General features: G+C 37.2%; 1 protein-coding gene across 2 annotated transcripts in view; it reads right to left on the bottom strand.

Moving 5' to 3' along the window:
* The window catches only part of DNAH6 (dynein axonemal heavy chain 6), a 297,682-nt gene that overhangs the window by 153,682 nt on the left and 119,891 nt on the right, over positions 1-24,109 (bottom strand). For both annotated transcript variants that reach the window (XM_032243483.1, XM_032243484.1), the window contains 8 exons: positions 15,620-16,175; positions 14,739-14,861; positions 11,054-11,236; positions 10,360-10,503; positions 6,261-6,482; positions 5,286-5,433; positions 3,294-3,451; positions 496-627 (listed from right to left, as the gene is read on the bottom strand). In XM_032243483.1, the coding sequence (XP_032099374.1) occupies positions 496-627; positions 3,294-3,451; positions 5,286-5,433; positions 6,261-6,482; positions 10,360-10,503; positions 11,054-11,236; positions 14,739-14,861; positions 15,620-16,175 (1,666 nt within the window). The remainder of the gene's footprint in view (positions 1-495; positions 628-3,293; positions 3,452-5,285; positions 5,434-6,260; positions 6,483-10,359; positions 10,504-11,053; positions 11,237-14,738; positions 14,862-15,619; positions 16,176-24,109) is intronic.

The raw sequence follows: 24,109 nt of genomic DNA, 5'->3' as shown, positions 1-24,109 counted from the left end.
TTAGTACAGGTGGATGAAATATAGGTTATTGTTCTTAGTGATGGTGGCCAAGGAGATGAATTCTGTTTTAGGTGTATTGAGCTTGAGCTCCCTGGCATATCAGGTGTCAGGTTTGGTAGCAAGTGGACACACAGACCTGGTGGTTAGGTATTAGATGAGCACAGAGGCAGGGACTAGGTAGTGATGAGATCTGCTAAGGACTGTGTGTGGAGTGCCAAGTGGCAGGGACCTAAGATGCAGCCTTCTCTAAAGGTATGGGTTTTGTTTGCACAATCTTTCTGCATTTCTAGAACTCTCTGAGACCAACAGACACGGAAGGCAGTGATGCAAATGCCTGCCTGCTACTCTCCAGATATCCATATTTCCTGAGCCTCTGCTCAGGAAAGAGATGGATAGATGGACCCCCTGGAAACACAAGACACCACTTTGATTATGGGAACCTTGGAACATATGTTTTCTTTTCCCCCTTTTGCCTAAGTTAAAATCAACACTCACCTGAAAAATCTGTTTCAGACTGTGCTCTGAGGGCATTGGGAGGCACAGCATGCTGAAGTGTCTGATGAAGCGAGGAGTCACAGGGTTGCGCCCACCGCCTGGAGGTGCACACGCCGATACAATTGTTACATCCTGTGTGCAGAGAAATCCACCAGGATCACTCAGCAGAGAACGAAATGAGACCTGCCTATCCCAATGGTAGGACTTCCCAAATGCCAGCATTGCATTACATTTTTTTTTGGTGTATGTTAAATGACTTAATTCTCACAATCACTCCAAGAGATCACTATAATTACAGGTGGGGCATGTGCAGGGAGCAGCAAAAGACCCTTGGATCAGAGCAGCCATTCATGGCCATATGTGGGAACCCCAGAGGCCAGGGCAAGGCATTTCCACGTGATTTGTTTGGCAGAGAGGAGCCACTGAGCGCTGGCCTGGTGGGAGGTTTGGCAGTCATTCCCTTTCCACCCTCATCCCCATGGCACTGAGTCAGGGGAATTCTAAACCTGCAAAGGGCACATGATATTTTCTCCTCACTGCTTTGTTGGGAAGATAAAGTTAGATAGACTTACTTGGAAAGTAAAAAGACTTACATGCAAAAGACTTCTTTGTTTACAAAGAGGCCTAATTATATTCTCTTTTTAGGAAAGCTTTTCCTGTTTAATACAGGCTCTAAATACAGTCTGGAAGAAGAAAGCTGCTAACCACTTCCCAAGAACTGAACATGGGTTCATCTTCCATCCGGGCTCCCTGAACTGGTGATCGAAGCCCCTTTGTCAGGACCTACTGACTGTGCTCCAACAGTTTTCACCTCTACACAGCTGGAACTCTCTCTGCAGTCTCCATTTATCCCTCTGGCTCGTACATCTTATTTTTCACTTCAAAGAATGTTTATGCCTTATTTAAACTCTCATTTTGATAGAAAGTCCTCTACCTGGAAATTCCAAGGCTCTGGAGCTTAGCAAGACGGGCAGAGAGGAATCTTAGCTCAAATCACATATTCAGGAGCCAAATGGCCTGGGCTCTAATCCCAATTTTGCCACTTACTAGTAGTGTGACCTTGGGCCAGTCATACAGCTCCACACTCTTGGCCTGTTTCTTGATCTATAAAACAGGGCTGACAGCGTTATCCATCTATAGGGATGCTGGGTGCCAGTAGGTGGGAAATACCTAGAATAGTGCCTGGTATAATTATTAGTTTTTATCATGAGCAAAACTAAACATGCCCCCACCCTCTTCTTGTTGAGGGTGTTGGTTTCTGTTCTCCAGAACAGAAATCGGACAGTCAAGCTAGGTTTCCCCTTCTCCCTCTTGATTCCATATCCCACCTGTGATGGTTAATACTGAGTGTCAACTTGATTGGATTGAAGGATATAAAGTACTGATTCTGGGTGTGTCTGTGAGAGTGTTGCCAAAGAAGATTAACATTTGAGTCAGTGGGCTGGGAAAGGCAGACTCCTCCTTAACCAGCCCTTAATTGTGGGTACAATCTAATCAGCTGCCAGTGTGGCTAGACTATAAACAGGCAGAAAAATGTGAAAAGAGCAACTTGCCTAGCCTCCCAGCCTATATCTTTCTCCCGTGTTGGATGCTTCCTGCCTTTGAACACTGGACTCCAAATTCTTCAGTTTTGGAACTTGGACTGGCTCTCCTTGCTCCTTAACCTGCAGACGGCCTATTGTGGGACATTGTGATCATGTGAGTTAATACTTAATAAATTCCCTTTTATGTAGCCATATCTATTCCATTAGTTCTGTCCCTCTAGAGAACCCTGACTAATACACCACCAGTCCTGCTGATCTGCCTCTGGCTTCTAAACCCTTCTGACCACACAAATCACCACAGGAGGCTTGACCCTCATCTCTTCTCCTCTAGGTTACTGCAGTTGCCTCTGGTTTTGCCTCCTCTTCAGCTCATCCCTCTCTTGCAGCCAAGGGGATCTTCCCATAACATTTCCTTCAGCAGTTCCTGAGCACTTACAGGATAAATCCAGGTTCTTCCTTCTGGGCCTGCAGTGCTGTGGGATGTGACCTCTGCCTCTGTTGCTTTGGTGCTCACATTTCACACCATCATGTATTTTACATTCCCCGCTTCTGGGGTGTAGAATGCTCCCTTTTCCTGCTTTGGCATGCATGCCTTCAGAATCCAACTCCAACATCGCTGCCTCTAGGAGGCTTCTCCCATCCTCAACCCAACCCCAACCCATGACTCTCTCCTTTCTCTCCCCTCTCATCACTATGCATTAGAAATATCTGTCCACCCTCTGAAGCTGAGCTCTCTGGGAGTCAGGGACTGTCTCACCTGTCCATGAATCTCTTGAATCAAGCATGATAAAAACTCAATATGGATTGAATGCATTGAATTACATGGAGGAAAAACTGAGGCCACATGTGAATTGTGTCCCCTGTCCCCAAATCATATGTTGAAGTCTTAACCTCAGTGTCTCAGAATGTGACTGTATTTGAGATGGGGTCTTTAAAGAGGTGATAAGTGAAAATGAGGTCATTAGGGTGAGCTCTAATCCAGTATGACGGGAGTCCTTATAAGAAGAGATTCAGACACAGACAGACATAGAGGGAAGCCCATGTAAAGACATAGGGAAAGAGTGTTCAGAAGAAACCAATCCTGTGGACACCTTGTTCTTAGATGTCTAGTCTTCAGAATTATGAGAAAATAAATTTCTGTTGTGTAAGCCACCCCATCTGTGGTACTTTGTTATGGTAGTCTCACAAACTATCCATCATATATCCTTGACATTTACATTTAAGCACACCAAGTAATATAAAAGCTAAAGTAACCTGTATTTCTTTCCAAAAGAGTTTGTTTCTGTCATAAAATCCCCCAAAATCTTGATACTGCCGAAGTAATTCTATCGGAGGCTGAGAGCCATAGCGATCCAGTCTGGGCATGTTTAAATCATCAACAAAAATTATAATTCGTTTGTTTCCTGGTGCTCCTGGGGAAAGAAAGTGAATTTAAGAATTATGCTTTTCCTTTAGGAAATGGAAGACAAAGCTGAGGTATGACTTTGGACTCAATGACATTCTGTAGGTCATAGAGAGCTCACTTCTGAGTCCTGCTTGGAGGAGGACAGACTTTCTTCTGGCCCCAACCAGGTCCCTGCAGGGAGATGTGGTCCTGGTCAGGAAGTCCATAATGTCATGCATGGTAGCCCTCACCCTCACTGTCAGGGCACAAGATGGTGGCCTCTCTCCAGCAGAGAGTGAATCCTTCTCTGTTTCAGTCACACCCGCTGCCCTCAACAACTGTGTGGCTTGTGCATGAGTGAGGAACGTCATTTTCTTTCCATAGTTGGAAGAGAAAGAATGCCAAAGTTTCCTTTCATAAATGTCATCACACCACCCTCACAGGGAAAATAGGTTAGCTATTCAAAAGCATCCTGATCACATCAAAGGGAAATCCAGTGCAGTGGGGCCACATTTAAATAAATATACATACTTATTAGAAAAAGGAATGAGTGTTAGCAGAGAAAAGAGAGACGTGATGGGCAAATAGCCATGTCCCTGTGGTTAGGATAATTATGGGAATTGATTCCAAGGTAAACTGAGTGCTCCATTCCATCCGTGGCCCGCTGGAAGCCAAGTAACAGGACAGGGGGCAAAGAAGGGGTCTAAGAGAAACATTCAAAAGGAGTTGGTGCTCCCAGCAGAAAACAGAATGACATCTGTTGCCCTGTGACTACTTGAGCAGGAGAGAGGGGACAGAGAGAGGAGGTGGTGAAGCAGCTAGTGACACCATTGCTTGACATGACAGGGCCTGGTAGATGGTGGGCAATATGGGAGGCAGCCAAGCCTGAAACCTGACTGGTGTGCCATCCCAGAGACTGCAGGCTGAGCAAGTGGGCCCTAGCTGCAAGAGCTGCAGGATGGACTACTGGAGGGCGAAGGCTGAGGTCCTGATTTCCACCCTCAGAGAAACTTCCAGTGGTGAGGCCAATGCCTGACCTGTAAACATCTCTTTTAGAGGTTGCTTACAAGAGCCCACTCCTGAAAGCCTGCCTCACAGACAGCATGGACACCACTCAGTGCCAGCTAGAGAAGCAGGGACCAGTCATGGAGAGGCCCATCTAAGCACTGGTTAGGGAGAAGACACTTGTCCTTTCCTTCTTTTCCTCCAATTTCCTGCATACTCCAGCCTCCTACAGGGAGGGTAGGGTGAAGTAAAGAGAACCCCATGACCCCTTTACCTCCCATATGTAGCTGCAGCCACAAACCTGGCTTATGACACACAAGAGGAGGTGCTTTGAATTGAGTATTGAATTGAAGCTTTACACTGGCCCAGACTGCAAGTGTCTGAAGGTGAGTGACCAGAAGGTTATGTTATTTTTCTAAGCAGTTAATAAAGGAAGGTGGGGAAGTTACTAAAAAACCTGGCTGAAAGTACTGACTGAATTAAAAATTAAAACAGTCTCATGCCTATTTCTCGCTGAGTTCAGATAACTCAATGTGCCAGATATACTGAGGTTTGTTTGTTTTAAATAAGGGGAAATCAGTACATGTTGGAAGAACCTGAGTGGAGAGAGATAGAGCCATGGAGAGGCAGATATTGAAGATGTTCTGAGTTAAAGGTGATGATAGAAATAAATGACTTGCTTGGTAACACTAAGACATCTACATAGCTAGCATAAAAAATGCCATAAACAGAATCATCTTTACAAGTAAATTAAGCAAATAAAATATCCAATTGTCATTTTATTACATGCACTATTTATGTTATTTATTAATTTAATGAATAATTTGTGTGGGACAAACTAAAATGATGATTCTTACCTAGAATATTTTTTCTTTTTCTCTCCAATTTTGACTCAATGATCTCTTGTGTTCTTGCAGATGAAGTTTGAGCAGAAAAATTCAGATAAACAGGGACATAGCCAGCTGATTCTTGAATTTTATTTAGCAATCCTTTTGTAATCACAGACTTAAATTAAAAATAAGTTAATTAACATCACATAAATATAATCTCTTTCAGCTGTCTATATCTGTAATAATTTGGTACCATGGGTAAGAAACAGGATAAAAAGAGGGGTTAAAGCCAGCTTAAAATGTCTGCTTTCTCTTACTGGAGATTCCATTTAGTTATTCTTTTCAGAACCAAAGAGATATTCTAATCAGCACTATCTCAGCAAAAAGTTTTATTTTAGTTTCATACCAAAATCTATCTTGGCTACCCTTCAAGCCAATTTATGGAAAGAGTCACAGAAAGATCCAAATTTCTTTTAGAATTTTTTTTTGGGGAAACAGTGAAGTCCTGTTTATGTGGATTCTCCAAAACATAGAAGCCCAAACCAGCAATATTCCTCCTCCATTCTACTTTAACAAAAAAACCCAAGTAGTCAAGGATATCATTTTTGTATCAGGTAGAAATGAACAGGCAGGAGGGGATGGGCTGATCTCCATCAACAGTCTTGGGAATGCATACTCCCCTGGCCAATTGCCATCCAACCAGTGCAGTGGTAGCCCCCAAAATACCAAGAGATAAAACATAAAAGCCCCTAAACACAAATGCAGGCCTACAGGGCCCTCTAGTTCATATAATATCAACTCCAAAAAATGTATTCAGAAACCGGCAAACTTTGGATCAATTCCCAGGATCAATATAGATTCAGCATAATGTTCTTCCTAATAAAGTGCTAAAAGTTAAAAATAATTCCTCTTAGAATTAATATTACTTCTGGTGCTGATATTTCTACGTCTACCACACCCTCATTTTTGGAAAGAACTTCTTGTTTGATGTAAGTTTCCTACCTTGCCTACTCCAGTTATTCCAGTAAACAACACAGAATGCTTGACCGCCAGTAGTTTTTCCATTAAATATCCATAGCGTACTGTATCAGTTGTGGGGACAAGCATTTCAAAAAATGGAACATCTCGGTTGTATTTGAAGGTAGGTATGATTCGTTCCCAGGGATCCAGCCGTTTGGTGTCAAAGTCCACATGAATGCTCCACAGATCACCAGAACTGGGAAGCTAAAGTACAAAATTAAACACCACTTTCAATAGGCTATAGGCAATATTGACACACAGTAGTAGATACATTCACACAGAAACAAAGGTAGTCAAAACCTAAATGGATTTGGATTTCTTTTTTCTTTGTAGAGACATAGTTATTTAGGTATCTGAGACTAGTTATTTAAACAAAATCATGCAACACAATGCATTAAAATATCTGTTATATTGATTATATTAAAACCCATGTCAGAATTGTAAAGCATTTTTAATTAAATTTAACAGTCAGGGGCTTATTCCATGCCAAATACTGTCTGTGATGCTGAGGATGAACGCTGAATGAGACCCAGCCTCTGTCTTCAATGACCTGGTAATCCCCCCTGGGGGACATAAGCACTTCAGTTAATACCCATGGGGAAATAAGGTCTCTAAAGGAGTTTATAACAATCACACACACACACACACACACACACACACTCACACACACACACGCACAGAGGGGTTGCACATTTCTATTTGCAGGGAAGTTATGGTGATGGTTAGAGATTCAGGAAGGATTCCAGGGGTGATAATGCTACAGCTCAGACTTGAAGAACAAACTGGTGTCAGATGGACAAAAAAGGGAAGGAATAGCGGTGGGAAAGAAGGGGTCAAGATTCAGACTGAAAAAACAGGATTAGAAGTCTGCTGCCATGAGAGCATTGCATACAGTGAGATGAGGCTAGAAATACAGATGAGCCAGATTATAAAAAGCTTTACTTATTAAAGATCTTAGAGCAACAGTTCAGTGAGGGATTCTAAGTAGGTAAGTAACATAATTAGATTGCATTTCAGAAGTTTCATCCTGGCAGTTGTACAGAGAAACTTCATGTTGCAATGTCAGCACCAGAGTTGCTTTAAGTTCATTTGACAGTGACTTTTAGTAAGAAATTAATTTTTCATTGACTCTGTAAATACATATATATGTGTATCTACAAACGTGTAAAATATTTATCCCTACTATGTGCAATTCAGTCTACTTTCTATTTTTTTTTTTAAAAAACTCAAGGTATACATAATTTTTTTGGTCAAATTTTAAGAGTCCATTTTAGAGAGTTTTAACACACGTAAATGTTAATATAATCACCCTAGATTAAATCATAGAACATGTACAGCACTTTGGAAGGTTTCTTTCTTCTACTTCTTTGTCAATACTAGTTTGTCTATTTGACTGTACTCTCACCAATGCCACACTCTTAATTGCTGCTGTTTTATTGTCTTGAATTATTCAAGTCATGTAGTTTAAGTTCTCCAAATGTGTGTTCCTTCAAGATTATCTTAGTTATTACAGCTCTTTTATATTTTTATATAAATTTTAGAATGAGATTGTCAGATTTCATAGAAAAAACCTGTTGGGATTTTGGGATTGAAGTTGCCTAAAATCTTAAAAATATTTTGGGAAGAACTGATAAGTTAATAATAGTATCTCAATCCATGAACATAGTGTATCTCTCTATTTATACAGATCTTTTAAAATTTCTCTCAACAATGATCTGCAATTTTCAGCAGAGGTCTTTCACATCATTCATTGATTTTATTCCTAAGTCCTTGGTATTTTGTTGCTTTTGTAAATAGTATTGTTTTAAACTTTCACTTGTTAACTATTTGTGGACCTTATATCCAAGGGCCCTACTAATTTCATTATTAATTATAATCATCTGTAGATTTTTTAGGATTTTCTATATGTTCAGTCATTTTTTTCTGCAGGAAATGACTATTTTACTTCTTCCTTTCCAAAGTTTTTATGTTTTATTTCTTTTTCTTGCCCTATTACACTGGCTAGACTCTCCAATATAGTGTTGACAAAAAGTTGTAATAGAGGATATTTCCATTTTAAAAACTGGATTGTGACCCTTTCACTTGATTTCATGACCAGTTAATAGATTGTGATCTTTAATTTTAAAAATACTGGTAGAAAGGGTGAATTAGATAGGACTGGAGCAAAAGCAAAGGAATACTAAATAGGTTATTTTAATAGCCCATGGAAGAAATGATAAGAACCTGGGTTATCCAAAGGCAGCAAGGTTGAAGACAAATAACATATTTAAAAAAATACTTAAGAAATAAAATTTATTGAATACTGAGATATTATTATTTAATTTACATTTGATATTCAAATATTGCCATTTTTTCTAATAATATTATTTATAGCTATATTTTTCCAAGTCTAAGATCCAATCCAGGGTCATGCATTGCATTTAATTATCTCCTTTTAGTCAAAAGTCTCTCAACTTTGTCTCTTATGACATAGACATATTTGAAAAATATAGTCCAGTTTATTTTATAAAATATTCATTGGTTTGGGTTTTCCAGGTGTATCCTCATGATTAGATTCAAGTTACATATTTTTAAAAGAACTATCACAGAAGCAAGATTATATCTTTCACAGTGTCCCATATCAGGAGGCAGGCATAGGAATGCCTTAATGTTAATTAAGTTAAATTGATCATATAGCTAAGGTACTGTTTACAAGGTTTTTTTTTCTTTACTAAATACTTTGAAACTATGCAAATATTGCTTATCATGAAACCTCCACCCATTAGTTTTAGTATCCATTGATGATTCCCGCCTAAATCAATTATTACAAAAATGGTTGCAAGGTGATTATCAGAAAAAGTTTTTCTTTCTTCCTACTTATTTAGTCATGCACATTTTTATTATGAGTATTATTATTAAAAGGGTTATGATCCTATGCTATGATGATTGATTTTGATGCTAAAATCTATCCAGTTTTGACCAGTGGAAGTCCCTTCAAACTTCCTTCTGTGTTGTTTTGACATGTCACATCATTCTTTGAGCACTTTTTTACTGTGTGACATACAATAGTTGTTTTCTATCTTCCCTGATCCAGTCTTGAAATCAACTATTTTACTAAGAATTTCTCATTTCCTTTAGTGGAGAATGACAATAGTATTTAAAAATAAGTATACTAGATATGCTCATTGCTGTTATCAAGATATCTTTATGTCTAGTTCCTCTCAGCACATAGACTAGAAAATTTATACACACACACACACACACACACACACACCCCAATTTTCATACATTTACTTATTTAAAGACAGAGTCTTGCTCTGTTGCCCAGGCTGGAGTGCAGTGGTACAATCACAGCTCAGTGCAGCCTCAAACTCCTGGGCTCAAGCAATCCCCTTACCTCAGTCTCCTGAGTAGCTAGGACTACAGGCATGCACCATGGAGCTTGGCTACTAAAAATTTTTTTGTAGAGACAGGGTCTTGCTATATTTGTGCAGGTCTAAAACTCCTGGCCTCAAGTGGTCCTCCTAACTTGGCCTCCCAAAGCGCTGAGATTATAGATGTGAGCCATGTGCCCAGGCAATTTTCAAACATTTATATGTATATATGTTAACATTTTGAATATCAGTGAGTACTGAGGCCTGCAATTCCAATGCAATAATACAGAGTGTATTCTAATTTTCCTCCTTCCATATTCGTAAATCCCTTCTCTAACGGTGAGAAATTCATTGCCATTATTCTCAATACATTTACTTATGTAGTCAATCTTAGAATATACAGCAAGTACCATCTAGCAATTCAAAATAGCTAACCAATCAACCTGTGAAAAATAAATTTACTAACTAGAATTAAATATTTGTTTATAGTAGAGAGTTTTTATATATTTATACATCTTACTTTTTTTCATATGACAGGGAGAGTACTCCTAACTTATGAAATATGATAAATGTTAACTATGGTTGGACAAACTTGAATAATTTTAGGAATCAGCTTAGTGTACACATTACATTTTCAGTAGAACTAAAGCTCTTAAAGTTTTAACCTTAAAATTTAATTTTAATAATTCAGAATTATTATGTTAAAATACAATTTATTTGGTTCTTACCCTGGCATCAGGATTATCATCAAATTGTGTTCTAATAAACGTATCAAAAGAATCCCAATAGTGTTCAGTTAGGTTTCCACCCAAAGCCCATAAATAACAGAATACAAAAGTCTGACATAGTATAGTGTTCAGTTTTATTTGTTCCTGAAAGAATAAAGAGAAACAGAGTTAATATTTTATATATAAACATAAAAAGAATCTTAAGCTGCAAAGTGTTAAGATGTTTTTATTTCATTTAGACTCACATATTTTTAAATGGGCACAGTGTATGCTTCTTATGCTTCATTCAATGTTTCACAGAGTAGTGTTTTCTTATGGCTATATATTACAACCACTGATGAAAAATTGAATGAGAAGGAATATGTGAGGAAAAAAGTCCAAGCTTGTTTTTCAACTGATTGTTATAATTTTTTTAATGCCTGCATGAAGGTATGTAAGCAGATTGAGAATATGTTGTATTGGGAATATGTTGTAGACCATAAGAGAAATCAAAATTGAGTAGTGGAATAAATTATACACTCTAATGTTCCTTCTAGCTTTGAGATTCTATGAATGTAATAGTAGCTATTAGTTCCTTGTAAAATTAACTTAAAAATAAAATGATTATATTTTAGAATGGAGTCATTTCTTTGCAAAGAATTTATACAATAATCTAATTTTTCTAGCCTCATAGCAGTAAGAAAATGCCTTATACCATTGCCAAGTTAACTCCATCTTTCCCAAGTATCAGGGACTCCAATAAGCAACAGAGTGTAGTAACTTTGCTGATGTCCACTTGTGGAATTGCTTGGCCGCACTTTTTATTGATAAAATGTAAACCTTCATCAACATAACGTTGGAAAAGATTCAATATATATTCTTGGGTTTCCTCATTCAGCTGAAAATGAAACAAATGATAGTTTAGCAAGACTTTATATAATAAAGTTTAGAAACAAGTTGGTTAAAATCTGAATATTTCTATATATTCAGTGACCTTTAGACCAAAGGCTATAACTATCACAACATACTAAACAAATGAAATTTTAAGAAAACCCTTTATGACTGGGAAGGGATACATGGGGCAGATTATATGTAGCTGATCACGTTCTATTTCTTGGTCTGGCAATTGATTCAAAGGTGTTAATTTCATAATTATTTCTTAAGCTGCCTATATATATTTCATGCACTCTTCTATATTGATGTTTTTCACCATTATTAACAATGAAAAAGAAGAAACAAAGAAGACAACATTTTAATATCAATGTAAGATAGACAAATAATTTCTAAAGATTTAAAAGTGAACTTAGCCCCTCTCACTACTCATTCAACGTTGTCCTGGAAGTCCTAGCTAATGCAATGGAACAATAAAAGGAAGTAAAAGGTATACAGGTTGGGAAGGAAGAAATAAAACTGTCTTTGTTTACAAATAACATAATTGTCTATACAGAAAATCTGCCTAAATTGACAAAACAAAACAAAACTGAAACTCATAGGCAATCATAGCAAAGTTGCAGGATATGAGGTTAACATATACAAGTCAATTATTTTCTTATACATCAGCAAGCAGCAGCTGGAACTTGAAATTAAAAATATAACCCAATTTATATTAGTGCCAAAATTAATTATAAATATAACAAAGTATGTACTAGATTTATATAAGACAAGCTATAAAAAGTAAAGAACTACTAAATAAATTGAGAGAAATATCACATTCATGGATAGGAAGACTAAATAGTCTTAAGATGTCAATTTTCCTTATATTATTTATAACTTCAACACAATTTCAGTTAAAATTCCAGTAAGTTACTTTGTGGATTGACAAACTGATTCTAAAGTTTATATGGAAAGGCAAAAGACCCAGAATAACCAACACAACAATGAAGAAAAAGAACAAACTTGAAAAACTGACACTACCCCGCTTCAAGACTTACTATACAGCTGCAGTAATCAAGACAGTGGGTATTGGTGCAAGAATGGACAAATAGATCAATGAAACAGAATGGAGAGCACAGAAACAGACCTAAGTAGTCAACTGATTTTGACAAAACAGCAAAGGCAACCTGATGAAGAAAGGACAGTCTTTTCAACAAGTGGTGCTGGAACAACTGGATATACACATGCAAAAAAAAAAAAAAAAAAAAATAGAATCTAGAAACAGACCTTAAACCTGCCTAAAAATTAACTGAAAATAAATGTAAAACACAAAATATAAAAGTTAGAAGATAACAGGAGAAAATCTACATGACTTTGGGCTTGGTGGTGAATTTTTGGGTATGACACCAAAGCCACCATCCATGAGAAAAAAAAAAACCAGTAAGTTGGATTTCATTAAAATTAACTTCTACTCTGTGAAGGACATTGTAAAGAGAATAGAAGATGAAACATTTATTCAATCTGAAGAGAAACCAGAGTATGGTTAAGAAAATAAAAGGACAAGCCATAGACTGGCAGAAAATATTTGCAAAAGATATAATCTGATAAAGAATTGAATTCAAAATAGACGAAGAGCTCTTAAAATTCAACAATAAGAAAACAAACAATCCAACTTAAAAATGGACTAAAGACCTTCCTTAATAGACACCTCATGACATATGATACATAGAGAGCAAACAAACATATGAGAATATGCTCAAGCCATATGTCATTAGAAATTGCAAATTAAAACAAGATACTACTACATGCACATTAGAATGGATAAAATCCACAACACTGACGATGCCAAATGCTAAGGATGTGGGCAACAGGAATCCTCATTCACTGTTGGTGGGAATACAAAATGATACAGCCACATTAGAAGATATTCTGACAGTTCTGTACAGAGCTAAACATATACTATATGATTCAGCAACCACATTCCTAGGTATTTACCCAAATATGGTGAAAACTATGTCCACACAAAAACCTGCACATTAATGCTTATTAAGAGTTTAATTCATAATTGCCCAAACTTGGAAGCAACAAAGATGTCTTTCAGTAGGTGAACTGGTACATGAACTGTAGTACATTCATACAATAAAATATTATCCAATGCTAAAAGAAATAAGCTACCAAACCACAGAAAGACATGGAAGTACCTTAAATGAATATTACCAAGTGAAAAAAGCCAGTCTGAAAAGGCTATGTACTGTATGATTTCAACTGTATGACATTCTGGAAAAGGTAAAACTATAGAGATAGTAAAAAGATCAGTGGTTGCCAGGGGTTTAGGGATGGAGAGGAGGGATGAATATGTGGAGTTTAGAGGATTTTTAGAGCAATGAAACTATTCTGCCTGATACTATAATGGTGGAAACACGACATTATGCATTTTTCAAAACATATAAATTGTACACAAAGAGTGACTCTAACGTAAACTATGGACTTTGGTTAATAAGAATGTGTAAATACTGGTTCACCATTTATGCAAAGTGTTAATAATAGGAGAAACTGTTTGGGGGAGAGGAGGTACATGAAGACTCTCATTTCTGTTCAATTTTTCTATAAACTTAAAACTGCCATAAGCATAAAATAGTCTGTTAATTTTTTAAAAAGGGAATTCAGAAAAGTTTAAAAATTTAAGGTAGCCAATGATAAGCTCTCAATTCTGAGAATTACTTACTATATAATAAGATACTCTGAGACTAGACCATAATATTCTTAAAATGTGGATGCCTAAAAAGGAGGAAAACAATAGTTTTCTGCCTCATCTTTGGAGGGGAAGAGGCAGAGAAGGAGATGGTTTACTTGGAGTAGGGGATGAGATAGGGGGAAACATCTCAAAGGACTACTTGTTAAGGTAAAGAGAAAAATTCGATGTTAGAATGGAGAGGCTACAGAAGGTAGTATGAAACTAAATTGTTTTGAATAATAATATATAAACTTTACTTCACTTTGGGTGGAATTATACCTCTGAGGCTAGAATGTGTCTTGGGTCATGAACCTACAATTGGGGTAGGATGTAAACTGCTTTTTCTTTTATCTTTGGCTGTTTGGGGCTCTGAAAATCCAAAAGCAATGACGGTTAGTGTCTGGACTTAAATATTCTTTTTCTTCATTGTGTTTCCCTCTTTCTACAAAGCTTTCTTCAAAGTCTCAATGCCTCAGGCTGTTGTAGCTGTGTTTTTAGGGACTCAAAAAAGTGGCTTGCGTTTGTAGTCTGGGGAGAAGCCAGCCAGAATAGGCAGGAGGCAGGGTGAGTAGGCAGGCTGGCAGGCTGGCAGGCTGGGATAACAAGGAATGGGGACAGATTTGGGGAGTAGATAAACATTCCTGAAGGATTCCAGGAATTCTTAGGGAGTACTAGGTAAATAATGAAGTCCCCTCAATCAAGAACAATGAATCCTTAACCTACTATTTGTACATCTGAAGGTAGTGTGAGTCCTGACAGATGGAGATATTGGGGAATATCTGGTTGCACTTACTTTTTCAGAAATACCTGTCATCCAAGTTTTAACATAAGGCATCCATTTCAGTTCTTCAGGATCCACAAACACCATTCCACACCGACTGACTGTTGCAGGGGAGGCAACCCGCAGATCTTGCACCTAAAGTTGAAGAAAGTTGAACAGGAAACAGCTAATATGATGCTTCCTTATTTCTTCAACTTCAGTGTTCACACTTTTAAAATGATTCACACTTTTAAAGTCTAACTTAACACTGAAAGGCTTTGTGTGGAAGAGAGTGGGAGAGCAATACGTAATTAGAAATGGAAGAGGAAAGTTACATGAGGTATAAGGTGAAAAAAATTCCCACAAGTATAGGAGGATACCGTCAAATCCTATGAGCAGGAATAGGTATTTTTTTCTTTATTCTCTTTGCTTTTCTCTATACTCCTTTTCATTCCTGTGTTAGAATCCCTATCACACAGTAGGCATTCAATCAGTATTTGATGAATGAATATAGCACAGATGGTAACCTTCATAATGTTTGTAGCTGTGCTTGGTCCACATTCCTCTTCCAATCCCTCATCAAATATTCACATCACAGTGGGATAATTTATTCTTATTAAATATAATAATTGTTTAATTTGAAATGCATTTCAAATCTCTGTCTCTCTCTCCAAAGGAAAGCAAGTGCTAAGGAAGCCAGAATTTATTTTGTTCTTCCTATTTATAGAGACAAGAACATTTGAGACTGTGACTGTCAGGACTGATAATCTATTACAAAAGGATAACTTAATAAGTAAACAGAGAACAATAATAGACATTATAGATAGTAAAGGCTACATCAGTGTGAGAAAAAAAGTAATGATGGTATGCCAATTTAATGAATTATTTCACTCCACAGTAATGCGCACACTTACCTCAAAAAGCATGTGAATTTGAGGTGTGAGTTTAATCCTCTCACTGTTAGCCAGGCAAAGCATCTTGTTATCGTCCAGCACTGTATTCATGTTTTCAATCCAAAGAGCATCTACTGGCCCATCACTGATGATCCATTTATGGTCTTCTGAAGTATCATTCACAGCTGCTCGGACACTTAGTGCCATCAAACCATCTTTCCATTCCAAGGTTAAGTTATTAACTTCTCCATATAATTCACCCATGGTAATTGATTTAGGGTTGAGAACATATGTTTTAACTGCCTGGTAAAAGGGATTTTCTATCCCAAGTTTTTGTAAATTTCCTAAAGTTTCTGCTAGTACTCGGTAAACTGTGGTCTTGCCACCGCCTGTTGGCCCAACTAACATAACACCATGCCTTACTAGCATAGTTTCATAAAACTGTATCACTTTTCTAACCATACACATCTCAGGCTGAAGATTTTGTCCATTCATGACATCCACAATTGTTGACTGTAAAATACCATAATCATGTTCTGGAATTTGGACCCCAGGAAAAAGATCTGATATGATTCCACTGTCAAAACAAAAATAAAATTAATTAGAAATAACTGGTCATTGATATTTCCCCATATTTGTTACAATAAATGAAATATTATGAGTCTTATTGTTTCTCATCGATCTTTCTCTTCTGAGCATGTACAGTATTAGTTTGTCCTACGTGCTGTACCAGAATCTATCATTTGTCTGATATTACATATGATTTTGTTTGTTTCCTGTATAGTCGACCAATGTTCTTAAGTATATTAGGAGCTTTTTGGGAGTAAGCAGTATCTCTTATGTTTCTTTCTGTATTTCCCACAGTACATGGCATATACCAAACATATAGGTGATGAACTTATTTTTAATTATTTAAAAAATTACAAAATATCTCATTAAAAAATTTAAAATTATTTGAAAATTATATTTTAGCTCAATTTTTCCTAAAATCACCTACATATACTGCTAGCTGTATGTGAATATTCAGAAAAATAAGGTGAATATACAAATAAAAATTAGATTAGATAAGAAAGGGAGGAAGGAAAAATGTGACTGTTTCTATAGGGAAAAAAAAGCTAAATCTTTACCTCACATTATATACACATATACATTTGTGACACAGTTAAAATCTTACATAAAGTGATGAAAGTACTAGATGAAAGTATAAGAGATAAATTTTGCAACATTGTGGTAAGGTAGTCTTTCTAAGAAAGGCAGGAAATCTATAATTGTAAAACAAATGTTGACAGAGTGAAAAATAAAAACAGACAAACCCCAAACTTCTGTGAGATAAAAGGATTTATATACAAACTTACAGCATGAATGAGAGACTTAGAAAAACATTTCCAATGTTTATGTCAAATATAGGTTATGAGTTTCTATAAATCAGTAAGTAAGAGTATAATAGGAACACGCTTCAAGAATAATAATTATAAACGAATAATGAACATAGAAAATGATGCCCAATGACACTAATAGTTAAATAAATGAATATTAAAATAGGCTACTGCATTTGGCCTCTCTTTAAAACACTTATGGGAAAATATGCGCCTTCATAAAATCACTTATGTAAATGTAAAAGGGTAAGCCATCTTTGGAGGACAACTTGAGAGAATCCATTTAAATTAAAAACGTGCAAACCCTATGACCTAGGAAACTTGCTTCCAGGAATCTCCCTGTAGAAATATCATACATGTGCAAAGATATATGTATAGGAATGTCCATCATTAGAATAGAAAACAATTAGGAAAAATCTAAATGTCCATATATGACCTTTCACATTAAAGTAGATCTGTAGGTTTACTATGTCTCAAAGTACAATCTTATATAATAGCAATCTAGCAGCTGTTAAAAAAAATAGACTCATGCATATATACTAACATGACAAAAAGATGCTCATGATATATTACCAATTGAAAAAGCAACAGCTGTAAACATACAAATGTATTAAAAGCAATACATGAAAGTGCCAACCAACTTCTTTCTCCAGGAAGAGAGAACAGACTTACTTTTCCCTATTCCTTCCATTAAGTACAACTAAAACCCCTGTAAATTATGTGTAAGTAAAATAAAGATAAGAAGACTCTGAAAGGTAGAGAGAAAGCAGACTGGCTAGGTATCTTAAGATGCAAGCAATAACATTGTGATAAGTCCCTTGTGTCCTTTTGTCTTTTATATCCTGGCAATCCAGAAATGCCAATGGGCACAGATTTTTTTTTTAAAGCCCCAGGAAAAGCTAGCTGTCTTTATTCAAAGGACCGAGAAGGGGCAGCCCAGCACGACAGAAAACTTTGAGGCAATAACTGCTCTACTCTAACCAAACATCACAGAAAAATCCTGAGCTATTTATTCCCACCCACACCAGCAGAGACTGAGTGTGGAGCCCAGACTTCCACTCTAGCTAGGGTGTAACAAGTTTCCCCAAATTCCTCTCCTCATTTTCTCATGGTGTTAGAGAAAGCCAAATAGGGATACAGCACTTTCATCCTCACTGGGAGGTAATGATGCCCCCTTTGGTATTAGTGGAGACCATATGGGAAGCTTGGACTTCCAGCCCCACCCAGGAATAATGGAGCATCCCTCCCTCTCTCTGATGGGTGGCATCAGAGGAGGCTCAGTGGAGAGTCAGGACTTTTACCACTGTCCAGGCATAATAAAGCTGTCTTCCCCTGTGGCATCAGTGGAGGTCATGTGGTGAGCAGTAATAAGGCGCTTCTACTGTTCTATCCAGAACATTATCACGGGACGACTGCTGTGGGAGCTGGAACTCCCACTCCTACACAGCAGAAATGACTGCTCCCAACAGATGTCAACAGAGGTTGAATTCTATCCCCATCTGGCAGTAACAAAGTTGCATTTCTAATTTCTCTTGCTGGTGTGGCATCAGGAAAGGCCAGCTAAAACAAGTTTAAATAAGATCTAGAGTCTCATGACATAATGCCTTAGATAAGTAGGCTTCAATAAAAATGATTCACCATATCAAAAGCCAGAAAGATCTCAAAGTAAACTAAGAGAGGCAATCAACAAATGTTAGCACTGAGATGAGAGAGATGTTAAAACTGTCTGACAAATTTGTTTTATTTCTTAAGGGATAGAGTCTCACTATACTGGCCAGGCTGGCCTTGAACTTCTGGGCTCAAACAATCTTCCTGCCTCAGCCTTCTGACTAGCCAGGACTATAGGTACATGTGACTACACACAGGTGAGATCATTATCTTAAAATACACATTGTAAAAATGTTTTAAGGACCCATTATGAACACATTAGAAACAAAAGAATAAAAGGACATCTCAGCAAAAAAAAAAAAAAAAAAAAAGAAAGAAAAAAGAAAAAAAGAATATACAAAGAGCCTATTTGAAATTTTAGAACTGAAAAAATATAATAACAAAACAAATCAATAGATGGTTTCAAGAGCAAAATGGAAGGGATAGAAAAAAGAATTGGTAAACTGCAAGATAGAATAATAGAAGTTATCCAATCTGAACAAGATAGAGAAAACTGTCTGAAAAAAGAAATGAGCAACCTTGGGGACCTATGGAAATATAACAAAAGATCTAACACTTGTGTCATTGGAGTCTCAAATGATGGGGAAAGATGAAAGAACTGAAGAAATATTCAGAGAAATAATGACTGAAAATGTCAGGCATTTGCCAAAAACCATGAACCTGCAGATTTAAGAAGCTGATCAAATCTCAAACATGATAAACCCAAAGAAATCCATGTGAAGACACAACATAGTCAAACTTCTAAAAACGGAAGACAAAGAAAAAATATCTTAGCAGAAGCCAGAAGGAAAAAAAAACACACCTTACCAACAGGGAAAAAACACATAAAATGACAGCAGAATTCATGCAGGCTGACAGGGAGTGGTACAACATCTTTTTAAAAAAATGTTTTATTTTCAGTTCTGGGGTACATGTGCAGTTTTGTCACATAGGTAAACATGTGCCATGGTGGTTTGCTGCACCTATTAACCCATCACCTAGGTATTAAGCCCAGCATGCATTAGCTATTTTCCTTAATTCTCTCCCTTTCCCCGCCCCACCCACAGGCAGGACCACTACTCCGTACCCCCCACCCCCGACAGGCTCCGGGCCCTGCTCTTCTCCCTGTGTCCACGTGTTCTCATTTTTCAGCTCCCACTTAACAAGCGAGAACATGCAGTGTTTGGTTTTCTGTTCCTCCATTAGTTTGCTGAGGATAATGGCTTCCAGCTTCATTTATGTCCTTGCAAAGAACATGATCTCATTCCTTTTTATGGTTTCATATACATGGGAAGTGGTACAACAGCTTTCAAGTACTGAAAGAACTGTCACTCCAGAATCCTATTCCCAGGGAAAATAACCCGCTGTAATGAAGGGAAATCAAGACATTCTCAGATGAATGAAAAGTGAACAAATTTGTAGCCAGTAGATCTGCCACAAAGAATGGCTAAAGGGAAGTTCTCTAAGCAAAAAGAAAATGATGAAAGAAGCAAACTTGGAGCATCAGAAAGGAAGAACATGATAAAAGTATCAGTTCCTATTACAAACATGGTATTACCATTTATTGTGAAACTTAATCATATATTTATATATAAGCATCCTTCAGAGATGTTGGGGGTTCAGTTTCAGACCACTACAATAAAGTGAATATAGCAATAAAGCAACTCATATACATTTTTTTGTTTCCCACTGCATATAAAATTTATCTTTATGCTATACTGTAGTCATTTAAGCATACAATAGCATTATGTCTAAAAGATGTACATACTTTTATTTAAAAACACTTTATTGCTAAAAAAGGCAAATGACCATCTGAGCCTTCGGCAAATCGTAATCTTTTTGCTGGCAGAGGGTCTTACCTTAATGTTGATAGCTGCTGACGGAACAGGGTGGTAGTTGCTGAAGGTGGCAGTGATTGTGGCAATTTCTTAAAATAAGACAACAATAATGTTTGCCACATTCATTGACTCTTCCTTTCATGAAAAGTATCTATGTAGCATGTGATGCTGTTTGATAGCATTTTACCCACACAGCAGAACTTTCAAAATTGAAGTCAATTCTCTTGAACCCTTCCACTGCTTTATTAACTATATTTATGTAATAGTTTAAGTCTTTTGTTGTCATTTTAACACCATTCACAGCATCTTCACTAGGAATAGATCTCATCTCAGGAAACTATTTTCTTTGCTAATCCATAAGAAGCAACTCCTCATCCATTTAAGTTTGATCATGAGATTGCAGCCATTCAGTCATGTCTTCAGGTTCCACTTCTAATTCTAGTTCTCTTGCTATTTCCACCACTTCTACAGTTACTTCCTCAACTGAGGTCTTGAATCCATCAAAATCATCCATAAGGGTTGGAATCAACTGTTTCCAAACTCTTGTTAACATTGGCATGCTGTCTTACCATGAATAATAAATGTTCTTAATGATATCTAGAATGATGAATCCTTTTCAGAAGGTTTTTAAATTAACTTTGCCTGTATCTATTAGAGAAATCACCATCTATGGCAGATATAGTATCACAAAATGTATTTCTTAAATAATAAGACTTGAAAGTTGAAAGTACTCCTTGATCCCTGGGCTACAGAATGAATGTTGTGTTGGCAGGCATGAAAACAACATTCATCATCTTGTACATCTCTCTTAGACGCCTTGAGTGACCAGGTGCATTGCCAATGAGCAGTGACATTTTGAAAGTGTCTTTTTTTCTGAGCAATAGCTCTCAATGGTGGGTTTAACCCTTTTAGAACAAAAAAGGGCAGCTTGTTGCCAGTACTCATTTAATTTTACATAAACACACTCTTTGAGGCTGCAGCAAATTTGACTGCTTTTCAGTGTGAAAATAAAATATAAAACTGTTCTTAGAGTTATTTCTGAACAGAACTAACATTAGAATCATTCAAATCATCAGAGCCATCTATTTTGGAAAAATCAGATTCATCAGATGAAACTTTGGCCAACAATGATGAAAAAGATGGTAACATCAAGCATAGAAATGTTATGCTTTCTAGGATTTGATATTTTCAGTGATCAAGAATTACTATGTTTTGTAAGTGGAAATACCACTACTAAAAAAGAATGCTATAGAATGATGGTGTCTTTTGTTTCCAAAGTCAACATACTAGAGCAATGTGAAAATAATAGTAAAGTGAGATATTTCATGGCAAAGTTATCTCGGGTTAAATTCTGCAGCTGCAAGTGCTGCCAGTGAGTACTCTTGGGGCAAATGGGAAAACGGTTAAAATATTCAGTAAACCATGCTCTAAACAGACGTGCTGTCATCCAGGCTTTGTTGTTTCATTTTTAGAGCACAGGCAGAGTAGACTGAGTATAATTCTTAAGGGTCCTAGGGTTTTTGGAATGGTAAATGAGCACTGGCTTTAACTTAAAATCACCAGTTGCTTTAGCCCCTGACTAGAGTCAGCCTGGCCTTTAAAGCTTTGAAGCCAGGCATTGATTTCTCCTTTTTCACTATGAAAGTCCTATATGGCATCATCTTTTAATAGAAGTGTGTTTTATCTACATTAAAAATCTGTTGCTTAGTGTAGCCACCTTCATCAGTGTTCTTAGCTAGATCTGGATAACTTACTACAGCCTTGACATCAGCATTTGCTACTTTACCTTGTATCTTATGTTACGGAAAAGGCTTCTTTGCTTCAACTTCATGAAGGAAACTTCATGAAGCTAGCTAGGAAAAGAAGTTTGAAGCTAGCTGCTTCACCAGGAGTAGATCCGACCTCAAGAAACTACTTTTGGCTGGGCACAGTGGCTCACACCTGTAATCCCAGCACTTTGGGAAGCTGAGGCAGGCTAATCACTTGAGGCCAGGAGTTCAAGACCAATCTTGCCAACATGGTGAAACTCTGTCTTTGCCAAAAATACAAAATTAGCCAGGGGTGATGGCGTCATCTGTAATTCCAGCTACTTGGGAGGCTGAGGCAGGAGAATTTCTTGATCCTAGGAGGCAGAGGTTATAGTGAGCCAAGATTGTGTCACTCTACTCCAGCCTTGGTGACAGAGCAAAACTCCATCTCCAAACAAACAAACAAACAAACAAACAAACAAACTGACTTTCCTTGCTAATCTATAAGAAGCAACTCCTCATCCATGCAGGTTTTATTATGAGATTGCAGCAATTCAGTCACATCTCTGCTAGCTTTGAACTTTTCTTCTACAGCTTTCTCACCAGGCTCTCATCCTTTACAGAATCGAAGACAGTTAGGGCCTTGATCTGGATTAGACGTTGGCTTAATAGAATGTTGTGGCTGCTTTAATCTTTTATTCAGACCACTAAAACTTTCTCCATATCAGCAATAAGGTTACTTTCTCTTTCTTGTCATTCATGTATTCAATGAAGTGGCACTTCTAATTTCCTTCAATGTCTTGTCCTTTGCATTCACAATGAGGCTGTTTGGCACAAAAGGCCTAGCTTTCAGCCTGTCTTGGCTTTTGACATGCCTTCCTCACTAAGCTAATTGTTTCCAGCTTTTGATTTAAAGTGAAAGATGTGTGACTCTCCCTTTCACTTGAACACTAGAGACCATTGTAGGGTCATTAGTTGGCCTATTTTCAATATTATTGTCTCAGAGAAGAGGGAGGCCCAAAGAGGAGAGAGATGGGAGACTGGCTGTCGATGGAGCAGACTGAGGACACACATTTATCAATTAAGTTTGCTGTCATGTATGGGTGCAGTTTGTGGTGCTCCCAGAACAACTGCATAGCAACATCAAAGATCACTGATCACAGATCCAACAGATATAATAATAAAAGTGTTTGAAATACTGTGAGAATTACTAAAATGTGCCACACATACACACAGTGAACACAAGCTGTTGGAAAAACTGTGCTGATAAACTTGCTTGATGAAGGTTTACAAACCTTCAATTTGTAAAATACACGATATCTGTGAAGTGCAGTCAAATAAGTGAAATAAAATGAGGTATGCCTGTAGATACCTCTGCCCTCAACATTAGAGACACAGACATTCACATACATAGGATCACAGCAAACTAGTATGAAAGCCAGTGTCAGGGTAGGAAAATGTGAACTGTAATTGATAAATTGCTTGAGGCTACATGTGGAGATGTCTGAGAGTGAAAAACTCCAGAGGCATTCAGTCACAGGGTGGAGGGGCACATCTTTTGTGAGTTTTACCTCTAGGAGTTCAACCAGGTTCTTGGAGTAAATATCTGAGAGAAATCCCATCATGCGAAAATTTTTGCAATCTATGCATCTGGTAAAATTCTAACATCCAGCATCTATAAGGAACTTAAACTTACAGGAAAAAACAAACAGCCCCATTAAACAGTGGACAACGTATATGAACAGGCACTTCTCAAAAGAAGACATAGATGCAGCCAAAAAACATATGAAAAAAAGCTAAACATTACTGATCAATAGAGAAATGCAAATCAAAACCACAATGTGAAACCATCTCATACCATGTAGAATGGCTGTTATTACTATTATTACTGTTATTATTATT

The sequence above is a fragment of the Sapajus apella genome, unplaced genomic scaffold (genome assembly GCF_009761245.1).
Source record: "Sapajus apella isolate SASKATOON/1434 unplaced genomic scaffold, GSC_monkey_1.0 scaffold52, whole genome shotgun sequence".
NCBI lineage: Eukaryota > Metazoa > Chordata > Mammalia > Primates > Cebidae > Sapajus > Sapajus apella.
This window is presented reverse-complemented; position numbering and strand designations above follow the sequence as displayed.